Genomic DNA, 20704 nt, shown 5'->3' with positions numbered 1-20704 from the left:
GTAACAAATGAAGCAAAGGTCTTGGAGACAACAACCCCTTCACTACACAACCCTGATTCATCTCCAGAGCAGTTCCATGCTGTGCACTACATGAGGCAGGGGTCCTGCAGAGAAAAAAATAGTATGTGGTCACATAATTTGTGACTGTATCATAATGCATGCACACAAGGGGGCTGAATTAAGGTTGGGGAGGCAACCTTAATTCTGACATTTTATAACTTTTGAGGCTTGACTTTGCAATCTTAATATTCTTGTTACATAGTTTGCATGTAATTTCCCTAGGTTTTTAAAAAAGTAAACTGAGAAAACAATTCCATCATGTGGCACCTTATTGACATCCACATGGTTCATCAGCAGGTCTGGAACCTTTAGATCCACTGCACAGACTTCTGCCACTTGAGCTAATGGAGTAACTGAGAACAAAGTAGGTTCTGATCCTTTGGGTGAATGAGCGCTGCAGGGGACTCAGACACACTTTGTCAGTGGGTTTCACAGACATTTGCTGACAGCAGAGCCCTGCAGAGACTTGGGAATTGTGGGTTCCATGCCAAACTCCGGAGAGGGGGCTGTTGTAGTGGGCAGATTCTTCTTCTGCCCATTCCACACCCAAGATCGAGCTCCTCTGTACAACCTCCTCCCACCCCAGGCTCCTCATCACAATCCCATTGTCCTCATCTAATGAGTCTCCGGCCTCCACTCCTGAGCCTTCTTGTCCCAGTCCCAAGCTCCATACCCAGTAAATCCAACTTTCACCCCTCCAGACTCCCTGTTCCCCATCTCAGCCATACCCAGTTCTGCCTACATTCCCCCAGCACTCTCTCTCCAGTCTCTTTACACAGCCAGTTACAGGTTCCCCTCATCCCCCTGCTGCCAGTCCCAGTCTCCTTGCTCTGCCAGACCCCAGTCTCCCTCACCTTCCTGCCAGCCTCCAGTCTCAGGTTCAGTCTTTAAGGCCTCCTGCTCATCACAGGCCACAGAACCTCACCTATCTACTCCCATAACCTCTGGCTCAGTTACTGAAGTCCTCAGATCTTGATTTAAATACTTCAAGTTACAGAGAATCCACCATTTACTCTAGTTCAAACCAGCAAGTGACCCGTGCCCCATGCTTCAGAGGAAGGCGAAACATGCCCAAGGTCTCTGCCAATCTGATCTAAGGGAAAATTTCTTCCCGACCCCAAATATGGTGATCAGTTTGACTCTGAGCATGTGGGTGAGACACCTGGAAAAGAATTCTCTATAGTAAATCAGAGCCCTCCCCATCTAGTGCTCCATTTCCAGCTGTTGGAGATATTCGCTAATAGCAGTCATGGATGGGCCATCTGACACTGTAGGCAACCTCATCATACCATCCCCTCCACAAAATTATCAAGCTCAGTCTTAGAACAAGTTAGGTTATTTGTCCCCACTACTCCTCTTGGAAGGCTGTTCCAGAACTTCATTCCTCTGATGGACAGAAACATTTAATTTCAAACCTAAACTTTTTGATGGCCAGTTTATAACCATTTGTCCTTGTGCCAACACTGGCCCATAATTTAAATTAACTCCTGTCCCTGCCTGGTGTTTATCCCTCTGATGTATTTATAGAAAGCAATCCTATCTCCCCTCAGTCTTCATTTTGTTAGACTAAACAAACCAAGCTCCTCTAGTCTCCTCTCGTAAGGTAGGTTCTCCATTCCTCAGATCATCCTACTAGCCCTTCTCTGCACCTGTTCCCAATCTATTCTTCCCTGCCACAGTCGAGATTTTCTCTTCTCTGCATTTGAATCAGGCAGCTTCCTCCTCCACGCTGCCTGGATCTGTCTACAGTGAGAGGTCACTGAAAGCACAGCCAGACAAGTTCCCTGCTCAGTTCTAGTGCCCAGGTCCAACCCTGGTCTGCAACAGTCCAGAGCTACAATTATAAGGAAATTTCTGCTCAACCTTTGGCTGGAGCATGCCGAGTGCGGAGGACATCTTTGGGGAACTTAGCTGAGAAGCGCTAGCAAATCTCTACTCAACATGTGAAAATTGCAGGTTTTCAAAAGCTTGTAACTTGGCCAAATTTGGGTGGATTTTCACAGGGATAGCAAAAGGCACATCCCCATCCCGGCTGAATTTAAAATCCCTGCTCCAAAACATAGGGTGCCAGAGCTTCTCAAAATTAAAAAAGGTCAACATTTTAACATGGATAAAACATATTTCCCTAGTAGCTTTCTAGGAAACTGCCCAACCATTTTGCCTGAAATTTTCTAAAGAAAAAGTCAGCCTGATAGAGACACCTAGCATAGAAAATTTCAGCCCAAACAGTTAAAGTTTGGCAAAGTTATAAGCTACTGAAAAAAAGATCTTTAAAAGGGAAGAGTTGGGCAATCATTATGCTGTAATACGCACACGTGAAGAACCAGGCCAATACCAGTGCATTGCAATGCCAGGTTGAAGACTTAATTCAATGGCACTCAAACAGAACATTGACCTTAGGCATGAAGGCTCTCCAGGGAGGCTGGAAAGGGGAGGGAGATGCTTGCCTTCCAGTTCCCACAAGAACACTCAAATCAAGAATATGAGAAAGCAGCATAATACTCTAACTGGAGAAATGGCACTGCATTAGCTGCTGCATATACACCGTTACATCCTGCAAAAAAGCTCCTTGGGGGAGGGCAGGGGGGGGGGTTAGGAATGAGTCCAGACAAATTTATTTGCAGAATCTCACCCACAGATAAGACAGATGGAATGAGTCTTAATGGCTGTGTCTCCCTACTCTGTTTCATAATCAGAAGATACACTTGGATTTCACACTGACCACACTCAGCAAGCAGAAGTATTCTCTTCATTTACATCAAAGTGGAATTTGACATAAAAAATAAACTTACCATGTGTTCACCACTGAGATCCTGAACTACTTTTATTTGTTCAAAGTCATAAGGTCCCTTGAAGCCATGTGCTGCTTTGAATTTAACTGGCCTTGTATATGGCATTCCTTCATCATCACTTGAAGAGGGATCATCCTGGTCAGTATGGAACACTAAGCAGAACACAACACAACTGTGTACATTAGATAGCATTGATCCCGACAATGTGCATTTCTCAATCATTTTTCTTGGAACAGAAGATTATTTTGGTTTTGAATTAATTGTGATTCTTTTAGTACTGAGTTCTGATGATCTTACAAACTGGACGAGGTTGTTACTGCATTAGCGTGTCTAAATCTAATCTGAAAGGAAGAACACTAATCTGCTTACACTGCTGAAGACCCCCTTGATCAGAGTACAGTAACTCCCTGCTTAATGCTGTAGTTATGTTCCTGAAAAACGCTATTTTAAGTGAAACCATGTTAAGCGAATCCAATTTCCCATAAGAATTAATGTAAAGAGTAGGGGGTTAGGTTCCAGGGAAATTTTTTTCGCTAGACAAAAGACTAATTTATTTATATATATACACACACTATATAAATATAAATAAAAAACACACCCCCCCACACACACCCCCACAGAGTGTAAGTTTTAAACAAAATTTAATTATGTACACAGCAATGATTGTGAAGCTTAGTGGAGGTGGTGAGTCAGGGTGGAAGAGGGAGGGATATTTCCCAGGGAATGTCTTACTGCTAAATGATGAACTAGCACTCGGCTGAGCCCTCAAGGTTAACACGTTGTTGTTAATGTAGCCTCACACCCTACAAGGCAGCACGAATGGAGGGAGGAGACAGCATGGCAGTGGCAGGAAACATTCCCTGCAGAAACTGAACGTGATGCTGAACCCATGCTATCCCACTGGAGCGCACCACTCCCTCCACTTTCCAAAGTGGGGTGGGGTGGGGTGTGAGTGTGAGTGAGAGAGACACGCATTGCTCCTTTAAGCACACTGACCCCACTAAGTACAGTGCCTTTGTATCAAGATGAACAAGTTGAAGCAGCAGCTGCTGCCCGCAAGCTCCCTCCATCCTGAGCCCTGTCGTTTGTCCCCCCGCTCTGTGGAGATGGGGTACAGGAGCAGGGGACACCCTGACATTAGCACCCCTCTTCCCCTGCCCTCTGCACAGCAAGCAGGAGGCTCCCGGGAGAAGCTCCAAGGCAGGGGTCAGGAGCAGCACATGGCAGTGGGGGGAGGGACAGCTGAACTGCTGCCAATTGATAGCCTCCTGGGCAGCTGCCACACAGGGAACTTGGGGGAGCTGATGGGGGCTGCCAGCCCACCCTGGTTCCAAGCCCCCACCAGCTAGCTGCAACGGGCTGCTCATTCTGCAAGCAGTGAACAAAGCAGGCGGCTGCCAAACAACGTTATAAGGGAGCATTACGCAACTTTAAACAAGCATGTTCCTTAACTGATCAGCAACATAACAACGTTAACTAGGACAACGTTCAGTGAGGAGTTACTGTAAGCTCATTAAATAGTTCATTGCATCGAAGGAAATGATCATGCCACAGTCTCTGTTAACCTGAGTAGAGATTCTCCCAGACACTTCAGTCAAAACACAGGCTTAGATTAAAATATTAAAACAAGTTTATTAACTAGAGAATGCTATATTTTAAGTGATAATGGCATAAAAGTCAGAACTGGTTACAAAAGGAAATAAAATGATAAAATCGCAATCCAATTCCTAAACTTTACCCAAGCTACCATAAGCTGCAATACATTTCACAGGCTGGGACCACCCCTCCCACACTTCAATGCTTCTCTATCTTCCGAATGATCTTGCTTCCATGCATCTGAAGTGGGGGAGGAGAGGTAAATGGGGAAGCTATTATCTCTTATTTTAACACCCTCCTCCTCTCTGCGGATCCCACTTGGAGTGTGCAAGAACTGTTGAATGGGGTCCAGCGTGAAGCTCCTGGACAGGAGCAGTGAGTGCTGATCTTTTGGCTTGTGGGCCAGAGCCGGTATTGTCAGATCCTTCTTCAGTAGCATCTTTCCTTCTTGGGTAGGTTTAGGAGGACCTAAATTCCTTATGATCTGCACACAAAGACTCACCCAACTTGGGCTGGATAGGGAGGGATGCTTTCTCTTAAGAGGCAGATGTGGATGGGGATCTGTTCTTACGCCTGTGGTCATATTCCTTACTCTTGTGAGAGGGTTTCTTAGGCTTAACTGATTTGGCCTCTACACCGGGTTGATGTTGCTCACAGTTTGAGGCCACTTATAGATACTGAAAGTAGAGGAAGATCATAGCGGACACAGAACTCTGACTCAGGCCATCCGGCGGTAAGAAGGAACTGGAGTGGCATGGGTCTATGCCGCCCTTTATGCCCACAGTTTGGAGCATGGGGAAACCAACTGTGCATGTGCAGATCAAAGAGCACTCCCTGCTACAAATTTCTAGTCTCGGGCACATGCACACCCAGGTGTGGAATACACATGGGGACTAGGACTAAATTATTTATGTTTTTATTAAGTATATACATTGATTAAATGTCTTACAATCCCCTATATTTCCTGTACATCTAGAGACTAGATTTTATGCTACACTTAAAATGGTTATTCAGCTCCCACCACCCTCCCCACAGCTTTTCCTGCTGTTTGTACTGTGTAAGAAACAGTAACACCACAAGGGAAGCAAACAAAACCATCCCTGAAGTATTCATCTGTCACGTATACGGAGAACTGCAGGACAGACCTCAGTCTCGAGAACCCGCATTCTGTCGAAGCTATTTGGTGGGAGCATAATTCATTTTTAATTTTCCCCTCAAAGGAAGATCTCAAATTCCCTTATACAGCTGGCTTTTGTCCCAAGGGATACACAACAAGATTCGGCTCCATTAGATAATGATTCTATTTCACTGACCTTCATCTCGAACACTTTTAACTTTATTTACAGCACGTTCACCATATTCTTCAGCAAGATGCTTTGCCCTCTTTACTGATTTGCCCAAGAACTTTTTCAGCTGAGTCCTTAAAAAGCAAGAATATTTTTTCACCACCCACGTCACGCAAAGAAAACCAATCACATAGTATTTGCCATCTGTGACCCAAAACCACTTTGGGTTTGAAATAAAGTGGTATTTCTTTCCATTTGTATTTTTACATCTTAATATAAGAATGACCATACTAGGTCAGACCAATGGCACATCTAGCCCAGTATCCTGTCTTCCAACAGTGGCTGGTGCCCGATGCTTCAAAGGGAATGAACAGAACAGGGCAATTATCTAGTGATCCATCATCTGTTGTCCAGTCTCAGCTTCTGGCAGTCAGAAACTTAGGGACACACCAAGCATGGGGTTGCATCCCTGACCATCTTGGCTGACAGCCACTGATGGACCCGTCCTCCATGAATTTACCTAGTTATTTTTTGAAGCCAGTTATACTTTTGACCTTCACACCATCCCCTGGCAATGAGTAACAGAGGTTTTCTGTGTGTTGTGTGAAGTAGTACTTCCTTCTGTTTGTTTTAAACCTGTTGGTTCAAGCTTTTTTGCTTGTAAGCATCAGTAATTTAATTAGGGTAAAATATAGCTGCCTGTTTTTAGTATATAGTAGTAGGCATAACTGATTTCAGACCCTTGTTCTGAAATCATTCTTAAACATAAAGGGGAGACCATATTGTGATCAGAGTGCAGATCGTTACATAAAAACAAAACATTTGTACTTCTAAAGATACTGGTAGTTTACATAAAACATTAAAACAAGAGTCCTAAAGTCTTACGTTTTTTGTTTTAATCTTCCTCCGTCAGAATCAGTTTGCTGTGTCTGCATTTTGTCTTCATCGTCAGATTGTGCCGCATCATTGCTGTGAAATATACGTTTTATGCAAAATACCATATCAGCTCTTAACACAAATTAAAGTGTTAACATCATTCTATTAAGCATTAAACCATATCTTCTGATTCCTACTTATATCACACATCTTGATAGCTCTTGACTTAGGAGTCTGTTAGTAAGTTCAACATCCTCCAATAACGTTCAGCATCACATTCAGCAAGCAATAGTTTTAGTCAGCAGATACAATGCATTAGGTACCTTGATTAAGGCAAACTGCATACACATCTCCCAGAGCAATCAACTCAAGCTACATGTTATCTATCACCTTCTGTACATTCAAATATCCTGAAAGGCCACATTTTTCAAAACACAGACGAGAAAGAACGTCTGAAGCAGACTAAATACATGAATTGGCTAACAAATTATTTGTATATATAACAACTTGTTATTGTTTCATAACATGTTACAGATACTTCTGTTCCATTATGCTACTTCATTTCCAATTGTAAATATTAAGCAAATATGTACCTAAGAAAACCAATACTGAAGGAAGAAAATGCAAAGCAAAACTTTGCACACAGAAGTTTATTTATGTGGCTGTCTGAACATTATTTTGTCCAATGCTATACGTATTTATAAACAGTACAAATGTTCAAATTCCTCTCTGACATTTAGGCTAAGGGCTTAGAGATCTCTGCATTAAAATATGACTTACTTATCAGTATCTGCGATAGTCTACCATAAGGTCAATTGACAACAATCTCCAAACTTATTCAAGAACTCAAAAGAGAAATTATAAACTTGCTTAAATAGGATGGAGACTAAAATATTCAACTGCAATGGTGGCCGTAGATGTTCAAAGCATGAATTACCTCTTAATATTTATTCTCCCATAAATTTATTTTAACTACGTCTTAGGCACCCATTATTGTGATACAATAAAACGCATTCAGTTCAGGTCAGAAGCGACACAACATTACGCATATTTACTGCTGTTTGGTTTGGAGTTAGGGCTGATTTTCAGAGATGCTGAACACGTGCAGATCCAGTCAAAGATTTATTGTCCAATAGTCAGTTATCCTAAAAATACAGTATTTCAATAGATATCCTCTGTTACCTAATTAAATAAGCTAATATCAGAGAGAACCGGGTAACAGCATTCAAATTATACACATCACAAACAGATGGATGGGTTGAAACATACTTCCTTGCTTCCATTAAAAAAGGCTTTAAACAAAATAATGAGTACAGAAACAAAACAGAAATATTAGAGCAAGGGACTACAGCAATATATCACAAGCTATCAGATATGAACAGCTAAAAGCCATTTTCACTCATACCTGACATATTCCTTAGTTCTCCTCATGATATGTAACGTCAGGGGGTTAATGCCTGTTGGCAATTTTTCTTCTGCCAAGCTCAATGGTATTTCTTCACCTGTATCAAGGTTCTTTATCATTACACTTGCTAGAATTTCCTGCAGTAAAGAAAATATGAAGAATCTGACATTAATGAGGCTTCCTTAAGTCCTGAGACTTAAAACAATGATTTTAGAGGATTAAAATATAAATAAATAAATAAATAAAAAGATTCTAAAGGAAAAAAGGACATCTTATATATTGGAATATTTTATATTTGTTTTTAGTGAGAAATTCTGCAGTACACTCTATGCCTCACAATACTGCATTATAGGAACCATTTTTTCATAAATTGTCTTGATTTAGACATGTAGAATGCCCATGATGCATTTTTAAAAAAGGACAACTAACTGGATTATACAGGTAGAGTTACACATTTTAGATGTGTGAAGAGAAACATTCTTTATGACCTCTACAGAATACAGACCTAACTTGTCTTCTGTTTTACAACATGCAAACTCAACTATCTTCAATTTCTGAATCGATATTTGGTAACTGATACTGCCCTATTTAATAGCCAACTGTACCACTATACAATTAGAAAACTAGATAAGGGAGCATATTGGATAAGATGCAGATTCCAAAATTCTGAAATCCTTCTCTTCAAAAACTTTACTTTAGGTTTATGTCCAAATGGAAAAGAGAGGACCATATTATCTGCCTACTGCCAACCTCTATTCACCAGGGGGCACTGAGGGCTGGAACAGTTGAGTCCTGGTCAGGGAAAGAGACAGCTTTTGAAAGGCAGTTTAACCTACTGATGTCCTAGACATGGTCTGCCATTCCATGATAGCAATGATTAAATCCTGGGTTGGCTTATTCATGCCACCATTCATTTTTTTAGTTTATTAATAAGCCATCTGTTTCCTAATGACACTAGGAAGATGTTCATTTGATATGAAGAAAGGGTTTCCTCCATCCTTTTTAGATGCATGACAAGTTAAACTTGCTGAAATTCCCACTCATGAGCTACTTAGTTGAAAATGGAGTGGGGGAAAGCAATCCAAGAAAGAATTTTAAAGACAGGTCTCCTATCGCTATTAGCCAGGATGGTCAGGGATCCAACCCCATGATCTGGGTATCCCTTAACCTTGACTACCAGAAGCTGGGACTGGACAACAGGATGGATCTCTCAATATAGTGCCCTATTCTATTCATTCCCTCAGAAGCATCAGACACTGGCCACTGTCAGAAGACAGGATACTGGGCTAGGTGGACCATTGATCTGACCCAATATGGACGTTCTTATGCTCCTATGAACAGAATCTAAAATTTTGCTGAAATAACTAGTACAAATGTGAGGTATGGAATGAAGCAAGAGACACAAGGGAAAAGCGTGAAGAAAACACAAAGCCAACAGTGTTATTCCAACAACAAGACAGCTAGTACCTATTTATGAGGGGAGGGAATCCTATAATGTCAGAATGGACAAGAATACACACAAGAATACAAGTCATAAGTAAGGCTAAAATTGTGTCATGGTTATTTTTAAGCAAAAGTCACAGACAGGTCACAGGCAATAAACAAAAATTCACGGAAGCCGTGACCTGTCCGTGATTTTTGCTGCTGCAGCTCCATGGTTTCCCCTGCCACCATGGTGGCTGGGAACTGAAAGGTACTCTTCCTCTCCCCACCTCCACCCCAGGAAGCTGTCCCCTTGAGTTGCTGGAACCCTGAGGAGGGCCCCCCGGAGGAGGCTGTCGCCCATCGCTGGAACCCTGCAGGGAGACCCTGAGGAGGCTTTTGCCTGTTGCTGGAACTCTGTTGGGGCCCCTCTGGCTGCCAGCTCCTGTCCCGCAGCCCCAGGGGCTGAAGCAGAAAATGTCACAGAGGTCTCTGGAAGTCATGGATTCCGTGACAAACATACCCTTAGTCATAAGTATAACAGAAAATATTCCATCTTCTAATAAAATATGCAGCCAAACACTCTTGAAATTCCAGTACCTCAGAAGCATTTAAACACGTTGTGAGCATTCACAGCCTTGATTCACTTGAAACTCCTAACTTGTGAAGAAAAATTGTGTTGCTCTTCACCATTCCCCACCGTGCCTTCCTTTTCCCCATCTCATTAGATCATGGTTCAACAGTGCACGAGCAGGGGTAATGAAACATGACTATTCTAACCCACCTCTCAAACTGCAAAGAAAAAGCATACACAAGAAAGAACTGGGTAGAAGTCCTAGTAATACCTCATCTGTGAGTTCTCTTCCAGAGTTAGATCTGGGTCTTTGTGGTCCAAGCAATTCATTTGGGATGGTTTGTCCATCAGCTGCTTTTCCATTTTCCTACAGTTGTGTATGTGCATAGAAATATATGTATTTACTTAAAACATTCTTTAAGTACATTAGTTTCACTATAATTCCAGAAGTACAAATTGGCAATTACATTACATTAGATTTCCAGAAAAATAGAGATATTAACCGTTTTCCAATTGAAAAACGTACATTTAATGTTTATTTATAAAGTATTCTGAAATTACACTCTGAATGAATAGCGATACAGATGGACTACCAAATACACAATGCTTTAAACCTCTAGACCTGATATTTGCAAGTGCTGGGCACCTGCAGCTCCAACTGACTTCTGTTAAAGAGTTGTGAATGCGGCGCACTTGGGAAAGATTGGGTCCCAAGATCTAATAGCTTCCCTTGCCTTGATCCCAACCAAGGGCGATTGTGCTTATATTTAAGTGACTTTCCGATTATCTCATTTTCTCTTGCTACGTTCTGTGGTGAAAGTTCAGAGTCAAACAAATCCCTGGGCAACTTTACTGGCTATAATGGAGTTAACCCTAAGGTGCATTTGGCCACAATAATTTCACCTGCAAGTTTGTCAAAATCTACTGTACAAACAAACAAAAGGTGGATTGGGAGATAGAAAAATATTATTCAGTCAAATAAACCTTCATTGGCAAGAGATGTACTAAAAAATACTGACAAAGTAAATGTATTTTCTATTGTAATAGGCTCTCCCCCTGACTAGTTGGGATGCAGGTAGGTGGGGTTAGAGAGAACCTGGAGAAGGAAGGGAAAGCATCTAAGTGCGCTGCTACTTGTAGTCAGCTCTAGGAGCCAGGCACTTGTGTGAGGCTCCATCTGCATTAAAGGACTTTCAAGAATTAAAAACAACATGCTGTCACTATTATTTTCACTCTCCTTTTGCTGCACTGTATTTTATGCAATATTAGCTACACATACGTACATCTTTGATTTCTCCAAGTTTGTTATGATGTGAAAGTGCCTATTTAAATGAACCCATTCGGTACGATTTCTAAATACTTTATTAGGGTCGTCCAAAGATTTTACTTTATTTGTACACTCTTTGAGGCAAGGACTATCTTTTTAGTTTGTCTGTGTGTACACATATGTAGTGCCTAGCACAATGGGGCCCGGATACATGAATGTGATTCTAGATAGCCACAATGCAGAATAATATTATAGTTCACTAACCTGTGCAGTAACTATTTTATCTCCACTGGTTGCGCTTGCCAGATCCAAAGAAGGCTGAGAATCTTTGACCATGCAGTCTGTCACTGTATTCAAAGCAAAGAAAACACCAGTTGTTAAATTCTCTCTAGGAACTATAAAGCAACGGTTAGAAAAAGGTGCACCATGATATTATATGCCCTGGAATTTTTTTTATTTAATTACAATACCAGAGATCATTTAGTCAAAGTTACATTAATAAACCACATTTTTCAAACAAATAAATATCAAACACTATTAGTAATCTGTATTGCCAATTAGATTTCTTATACACACAAATCCAACACCAGTTAAGGGGATCATTTAAGCCTGAAAATAAGTTTTGCTACTAACCTCTACTCCATTCAGCAAGTGTTTATGTTACTGGGTTTTCCCCCCAGGGCCTGAGCAGCACTTGTTTTTTGTTTACTTCTGTCTATTTATTAGCATGGAGATCTAGATTATACATGCTTCAGCTGCAATGTGCACAGCTCTGGGAAGCCTGCCGTGTACACCAAGCTGCTGAATACACTATTCATTGTTCTGTTCCTTGTACAAGACTTGGTTAGGCAACTATTTCTACTGAGCAGTACAGGCAGCTCCGTCAGGCAGTGCAGATACTGTACTTTGGTGAAACAATAATATAGGAGCTTCTTTAAACATAGAATCCTAGGACTGGAAGGGACCTCGAGAGGTCATTTAATCCAGACCCTTGCACTCATGGCAGGCCTGAGTAGTATCTAGACCATGCCTGACAGGTGTTTGTCTAACCTGGTCTTAAAAATCTCCCATGACAAAATCTTACTGGGCAATTTATTCCAGTGCTTCATCACCTTGACGGTTAGGAAATTTTTCCTCATGTCCAACCTAAACTGCCATTGCTACAACGTAAGCCCATTGCTTCTTGTCCTATTCTCAGAGGTAAAACGACAAGTTTCTCTCCCTTTTCCTTGTAGCAACCTTTTATGTACTTGAAAACTTACGTTCCCCCAGTCTCCAGACTAAACAAACCCAATTTTTTCAATCTTCTCTCATAGGTCATGTTTTCTAGACCTTTAATCATTTGTGTTGCTCTTCTCTGGACTTTCTCCAATTTGTCCAAATCTTTCCTGAAATGTGGCACCCAGAACTGGACACAATACACCAGTTGAGGCTTAATCAGCATAGAGCAGAGCAGAAGAATTACTTCTCGTGTCTTGCTTACAACACTCCTGCTAATACATCCCAGAATGATGTTCGGTTTTTTTGCAACAGTGTTACATTGTTGACTCATATTTAGCTTGTGGTCCACTCTGACCCCCAGATCCCTTTCCTTCCTAGGTAGTCATTTCACATTTTGTATGTGTGCAACTGATTGTTCCTTCCCAAGTGGAGTACTCTGCATTTTTCCTTATTGAATTAATCCTATTTACTTCAGGTCATTTCTCCAGTTTGTCCAGATAACTTTGAATTTTAATCCTATCCTCCAAAGCACTTGCAACCCCTCCCAGCTTGGTATCATCCGCAAACTTCGTAAGTGTACTCTCTATGCCATTATCTAAATCACTGAAGAAGATATTAAACAGAACCAGACCCAGAACTGATACCTTATAGTAGCTCCAACTAGGTTGTATTTCCCTAGTTTCTTTATGGGAAGGTCATGCGAGACTGTATGAAACTTTACTAAAGTCAAGATATACCATATCTACTGTTTCCCGGCTATCCACAAGGCTTGTTACCCTATCAAAGAAAGCTACCAGGTTGGTTTGACAAATCCATGCTGTTACTTATCACCTTATAATCTTCTAAGTGTTTGCAAATTGATTGCTCCATTATCTTTCTGGGTACCGAAGTTAAGCTGACTGGTCTGTAATTTCCCCTGGGTTGTCCTTATTTTCCTTTTTATAGATGGGCACTATATTTGCCCTTCTCCAGTCCTCTGGAATCTCTCCCATCTTCCATGACTTTTCAAAGATAATCACTAATGGCTCAGATATCGCCTCAGTCAGCTCCTTGAGTATACAAGGATGTATTTCATCAGGCCCTGGTGACTTGCAGACACCTAAGTAATTTTTAATTTGTTCTTTCCCTATGTTGGCTGCCGATCCTACCTCATTTTTACTGGCATTCACTAAGTTAAACATCCAATCACTAACCTTTTTGGTGAAGACAAACAAAAACACTTATCTTGCACTTCTGCAATTTCCACATTTTCTGTTGTTTTACCCCCCTCATTGAGTAACGGGCCAACCCGGTCCTGGGACTTCCTCTAGCTTCTAATGTATTTGTAGAATATTTTCTTGTTACCCTTTATGTCTCTAGTTAATTTAATCTCGTGTTATTTCCACTTTTTGCAAGAGACTTTTTTTGAGTTTCAGATCATTGAAGATCTCCTGGTTAAGCCAGGGTGATCTCTTGCCATACTTCCTATCTTTCCTATACAGTGGGATAGTTTGCTCTTACTGTGACCTTAATAATGTCTCTTTGAAAAACTGCCCACTCTGTTTTTCCCCCATAGTAATCTCTGAAACTAAATATTTATTATAGAATATTTTACAGGTCATTTATAATTTTAGAATCAGCAGGAACTGAAATAATCTGTAATGATATAAAATGATATAGTTACAATATGACACCGCTAACTCCTTCTCTTCATCATCCAGTGGTTAAAAAGCACCCAAAAATTTATCTAAGCTGACTTTTGGCATACTGAAACGACACAATTTCTCTATTTGCTGGAGCAAAGGTTATTTTTCCTCCTAGTGGAATGTTTCATCAAAGAGTTTCATTAGGGATGTGCCCTGCTTAAAAACCAAATCCTCAGACAGTACATATGGGGAAAACCCATCACTGGAAAACTAAAATGTATGCGTGTATTATGCTGCGTGTTTTACCTTTCACCACAAGAGTTCTATCTTGCTCAAAGTATATTTTATAGCCTATCAAACTTGCCGTTTTCTGTCCTACACTATTCTCAACATAAAAGACAGCCCTCTCCTATGCAGAAATAGGAGTGCCAGGAGATCAAGCTTCTTTTGGTTCTGACTAAAAATTATTTTTGACAGTTATTGCATCAGAAATTTAGTACTGAAGGTTTAATTTGATCTTTGTGAACTGATTACTGTTTCTAATCAGCTGTCCTCACTGTTGCTGGGCAATTCTCTGGGACAGTATGTAATTACTTAGTATAAAGTGGCATAGTGCTAGCTTCAAGACTGTGTATCATGTTTATTTATGACACGCCAATACAAATGCACACCCAACCATCATTAGTAGAAGGAACTAAGATACCTACAGTATAGACAACAATAACAAAGTCAGGTGTACAGATTTTTAAGAAGTTCAGTATGAATACCAAAGAAGACTCTACTTCTAAAGATCTAGCCAAAAACATAACTGAGTCCCACATCTAATCTGTGGCTTTCTAGTCACTATTTTTTAAAAAAACATTTAGTCTCCTGTTGCTGTGCAGATGAGACATAAGCAGGGAAAAGATAAAGGAACAGTGAAACTGATCACAAAATGGTGCAAACACAGAAAATAAAGAAATTAGAGAAAATATTTCCATTACTTTCTCTTGCTCTGTTGTTTTAGGTGTTCTGAATAAAAGTGGGTGAAAAAAATTCTGGCAGAAGTATGGAGTGAGAGTTTCAAAAGAAAATTATGAGAGTTAACAGCCCAAATCCTGTTGACTTTGAAAGGGCCTTGGGCTCCTAACTCACCTAGATATCTGAAAATCTCATGTGATTGTTCAGTTGATTGCATCTCTTAAATTCAAGGATAGCTAGCCAAAAGAAAATCAAGAGGCTCAGTAATTTCTGAAAAGCAGGAAAATGGCAACTGTCTATTGATAGAAAGTTGGTGCACTCATCTGGACAGAAGACCTTAGGGCAAAGCATATGCTTACCTTCTAAACCAGATAATTTTTGCACCTCGAACTCCAATTCACTCTTTTTCTTCCGTGGTGGTGGAGCGGGTCGTGCAGGTGGTGGTGGTCTAGGAGGAGGAACATTTGCTGGAGGTGGTGGGCGTGCCGGAAGAGATTTCTTAGTGCTAGCAACTATATCGGGTTCTACACTAAGTTGCCTTGGGGGTTTGGCTGGAGGCATTTCTTCTGTTGTAAGATCTTCGGTAGGTAAGAAATCTGAAGTTACCTGTTCTAAAATAACTGTCTGTTTCACTTCTATTTCCTCATTTTTAGGAGTTTCTTTTGGCGAGTACGTTTCTGTGATTTTAAGCTCTTCAGTTGCATTTATTATTTCTGCTAGTTTATTAGTGGTTTCACCTTCTTGATGCTCAACGGCATGGTCAGAAGGCAAAAAAACCCCTCTGGATTCCACTTCTGCCTCCTTACATGTACTCTGAGTCACAGGTTCTTGAGTATCTTCTTGTAATGCTGATTCTGTAGCTAGTAGCTCAGGAATATCACTAAGGATATCTGCTCCAGGAATCCAAGTATTTGTATCTGAAGTTTGATCAGTTAGTTCTTTTCCTTGGGAAGCCAAAGGATCATCTTCTAGCTGTTGTACCTTTTGGCTTTCTTCTAGAATACTGTCAATAATCTACAAAAACCCAAAACATAGGTTTGCCAAGACATACAAATATAGGAAGGCAGAGTTGTTAGAGCACACTTGTCAGGAAGTCCATGCCACAGCATAGGATAAGTCTCAGCTTCTAAGGAAAAGTCACCTCACTTTTATAATGAAAACGAGGACACAACCAGTAAATATTACCCTCCAGCATGTTTTAAACAAAATTATGGGGGCTAGAAGCTAAGTACAGAAATACACCCACTTGAATGGTAATGGGGGCAAGTGACTTCAGAAAACAGACTGCATTTTAGTGTAGTTTATATTTTTTAAAAGATAAGGTAACAAAACACAAAAATCAAATCTGATTACTTTTTTTTTTTTTTTGACATTTATTATCCCCTACTCTCCCTATTTATTATACTGTAAACTAGCCAAATGATTTAGTGGCCACAAATCCTGATTTTTTAATTTAAACATATTTAGCTTGATTTTCCCCACACTGAACAGCATTTGGGCTGTTTACAATAACTATTTCTAAAAACTTTGTATTAAGGTAATTTAAAAACTTATTGATTCCAATTTCAATAGATTGCTAGAATTAAAAATTAATATTAAAATATTTTAATTCAGCTAAGAAAATTTTCAATCTAAATTAGACATTTTTATATACTGCTAAACAGATGTTTAACCAACCTCTTTAGAGTCATCTTGTTTTACTTCCTGTATCAGGGCCTCATTTGCAACTCTGTGTATATTGCTGTCTGTTTCCTGTAAAAACCACCATTAATAAGAAGTAAGGAAAGGAATAAGAAATTCTTTGCTAAGCTAAGGTAACTAAGCAAAGATACAAATTAAGTGGCAAAGCAGCAAAATATCCCAAAGAGGCAACCATTCTGCTATCTATGAAGACTGATTTGATTGCTGTCATATTGAGAAGCTTAAGTAGTAGTTCATAGAGCAAACTGGAAAAGATGTCACACTGGGGTAATCATAGAAATAAACAACATACACTACACTGAGAAATGAAAAAGTAACTCAATTTCAGTACTTTTCTATTCTCTTGCTATTTTAGGAGTGCTTGGTAAGGTCTCTGCCTATCACAAGATAACCTCCTTCCATCTAAATGATCCTACACAGAAATTAGAATCTCGTGCTTATGAAACCCAGTGTTTTCCCATTGAAATCTCACAAAAACCAATATTCTGACTTCATTGCTAAAATGACCAAATTGAAGGTAATGTTGAGTTATGAGAAATAAATGCAAGTATATTTTTTAATCTGCAACAAATGAAAATTAGGAAAAATTAAACATTTATAAGAGAGAAGGTAGGTAAGGTAATATCTTTTACTGGACCAACTTCTGTTGGTGGAGGGTACAAGCTTTTGAACCACACACAGTTCTTCAGGTCTAGGAAAAGAAATCAGAGTGGGACAGACAGTAAGCATAAGGGAGTAACATATTGCAGATCCCTTGAGATGTGTGGGCAATAAGATTGTTATGCAAAAGGGGTTTGAAGTGGACCATTAAGAGTACGTCTACACTACCCACCAGATCGGTGGATAGTGATCGATCTATTGGGGATCGATGTATCGCGTCTAGTGCAGACGCGACAAATCGATCCCCGATCGCTCTGCCGTCAACTCCTGTACTCCACCGCGGCAAAAGGCGGAAGCGAAGTCGACGGGGGAGCAGCGGCAGTCAACCCCGCGCCATGAGGACGCGAGGCAAGTCGTCCTTAGATACTTCAACTACGCTATTCTTGTAGCTGAAGTTGCGTATCTTAGGTCGATTCCCCCCCAGTGTAGACCAGGCCTAAGGGTTAGCAGGCAGGTGTGTGTTACAGATTGTTGGAATGAGCCATGAAACCAGTGTCCCAGTTAGATCCATGGTTTTTACTGTCTAGCAGCGTTAAGAATTTAAGCTCCAAGGCTTGCTTTTAAAGGTCTTGTGCAGGTGTCAGAATGAGGAAGGAGAGGTCAGATATGAAGTGATCGCTTTGTGAAGTGTTCGCTGATGGATGAGATGGCATTTTTGTCTTATTTTTCCTGAAAGTTCATTTAGAGTGCAGTGATGGTCTAGTTTCACCCATAGTTGTTACTGGGGCATCTGATGCCCCAGATGAGGTACTCCATGTGTTGCGACAGGCCACATATAGGAGCCATAAATCTTGAAAGGTGCGTTGTGGGGGGTATTCATCATCACAGGGGTGGAGAATGTCTGTAGGTTTTGTAGCCATTGTTCTGGTAGGTTCTGGTGCCATTTTGATTAGGTGTGTCCTGGTCCGTGGGGAGCTAACTAATGTTTGGGAGTTGTCTGAAAGCCAGAGAAAGGGGCTCAGGAAAGATTTATTTCTGTAATAATAATAATAAAAAATGGAGATATACCTATCTCATAGAACTGGAAGGGACCCTGAAAGGCCATTGAGTCCAGCCCCCTGCCTTCACTAGCAGGATCAAGTACTGATTTTGCCCCAGATCCCTAAGTGGCCCCCTCAAGGATTGAACTCACAACCCTGGGTTTAGCAGGTCAATGCTCAAACCACTGAGCTATCCCTCCCCCCTTCAAGATATGGTCCCCATAAAATATGGATTGTAACTGATGATGATATTCCGTATGGGCTCCAGTGTGGGGTGATAGGTGACAACTAGGGGTGAGCGGTCATTGGCTTCCCCCTTCCCACACACTGAAATAGGTTCTCCCAGGGTCTTTGGGTGGCCCTTTCCATTATGCAATCTACTTCTCTGGTAGACTATCCTCGCTTGGTGAAGGCAGTTTTAAGTGTGTTTAGGTATGTGTATCCCCGACTCTCTCTCTGGCGCAAATTCAGTGGTATCTGAGTGCCTGGCTGTAGATAACAGGTTGTTTGGTGTGTCTGAGGTGGTTGCTGGATCTGTGAAGGTAAGTTTGGTGATACATGGGTTTCTTGTATATAATCATTTATAGAATTGGTTCAATAAGAGACACTACCTTACCTCCTTGAGTTTCTCGTATCCTGGGATCAACACAGCTACATTTATAGTAGTTTACATAAAGTTTGTCTTGATCATGCAAAACCAGTTCAGTACAAGTGATCTTTAGGTACTTGCAGTATTTTCACATTTTTAAAGCCTAGTACTACCATCACCCACAATAGCAAGTCAAATGTGATTAGTAGTTGCCAGGTTAAATCAGGATAGTCACATTTGGCAATCACAAATAAGTCTTTGAGCTCTTGAAAATTCACCACCTTGTATTCTATCCTAACTATAACTGCTTAACACCTGGCATAGCAATACTAGTTAATACAACTAAATACAAAGGTATGTTCAATCAGATGCTTTTGGAATCTAATGAATCTGCAGTACAGTATATTAAACCCATTTCATTATATGGTTTAATGAACACAAACAAGAAAATACTTAAGCAATTGTTTACCATTCCTCAGACAGACAAAACTGCTCCACCCTAAAATGAAAGTCATTAAGTGTCATCCTTATGGGATATTTGCTTGTTACAAAAATAAGAAATGTTGTGGTTAGAAAATACTTTCACATCCAGGGCAGTTTGCATCTTGTACCATTCATTTGAATAGTATTTCCACTGATTATATTTTAACTTTATGAACAAATCTTAAACGTACAATGCAACCCTTAGAGCACTTTGTTTCACCCCCAGTCACACTTTGCCAAGAAAGTACAATGTAGCATAAATTTTAGCAAGTTTACATAGCAGCAGCTCCAGGAAAACAGTGACACAATGAAGTTTTATATTACGTGTATTAAATACACTAAGACCTAAAGCAAATGTTTGGAACCCAATTCTAAAGCATTAGCCATTTATTTAGCTCAAGTAACTAAACTTAATTTTGAAGATTTTAGAGATTGGTTAAAGACCTACAATTGCATGTTAAAAGTGTGGACTTTTCATACAATGACCCAAAAAAAAAAAATGTCCAAAAGAAAAAGTATTTCTTTAATTGAAATATACTATTTGAGTTATAGTTATACCCATTACTTCTTGAACAGCATTTCTAAATAGTTACTGGCTGTACTGGTAGGACACTCTGTGCGGTAATTTCAGGAGACCACCACCATTTGTTCAAGCTTAACCCAGGGAGCAAAAATGAGCATTTTTCAGGAACAGAAAAAAGTTATACTGGAAAATTGATGTTACTAATCAGTGGAAGTGCTCCTTACACACCTGCTATTGCAATTTACTTATTAGGAATTCACGGTCTCCTCTTCAACACTGCTAAGGGGACAAAAAAGCGAGTTTTTATTTCAGCTGACAGAATATCGATCATAGGCTGACCCATAAGCTTTTAGACACTCTGCAGCTCACATACTATATGGCTTACGATGATGTGGAGAAAAGCGAGTGGCAGTCAGAGCCCAAACTGACAGGCAAAGGCCAGTATTAGCTATTCTTACACAGAAGAGACAAATCCTGGTGCATAACTGGCTGAGAAGAGTAATCGGATAAGCCATTATTTTAACCTGTGATGAGGTAAAACCAATGCAAGAGCAATATAAAATGAACACACTTTGATTCTCTGAACTCGGATGCAGCCAACGCTATTCTACACCTCTGGTGTGATGATAGAGCAAATCAGGAAGCAGTGATTTTCATGTGAGTTGAACAGTGCTCTCTCCCACC

General features: G+C 40.4%; 1 protein-coding gene across 1 annotated transcript in view; it reads right to left on the bottom strand.

Annotated features, from left to right (window-relative positions):
* Positions 1-20704, bottom strand: part of WDR44 (WD repeat domain 44) — a 58536-nt gene that overhangs the window by 18336 nt on the left and 19496 nt on the right. The window contains exons 3-10 of the mRNA XM_054039300.1: positions 16762-16836; positions 15444-16098; positions 11543-11625; positions 10283-10378; positions 8016-8152; positions 6620-6703; positions 5762-5868; positions 2853-3004 (exon numbers count right to left, since the gene is read on the bottom strand). Of these exons, the coding sequence (XP_053895275.1) occupies positions 2853-3004; positions 5762-5868; positions 6620-6703; positions 8016-8152; positions 10283-10378; positions 11543-11625; positions 15444-16098; positions 16762-16836 (1389 nt within the window). The remainder of the gene's footprint in view (positions 1-2852; positions 3005-5761; positions 5869-6619; positions 6704-8015; positions 8153-10282; positions 10379-11542; positions 11626-15443; positions 16099-16761; positions 16837-20704) is intronic.

Source organism: Malaclemys terrapin, chromosome 9 (genome assembly GCF_027887155.1).
Source record: "Malaclemys terrapin pileata isolate rMalTer1 chromosome 9, rMalTer1.hap1, whole genome shotgun sequence".
Taxonomy (NCBI): Eukaryota; Metazoa; Chordata; order Testudines; family Emydidae; genus Malaclemys; species Malaclemys terrapin.
Note: the sequence above shows the minus strand (reverse complement) of the source record. Positions and strands in the feature narration are given on the sequence as shown.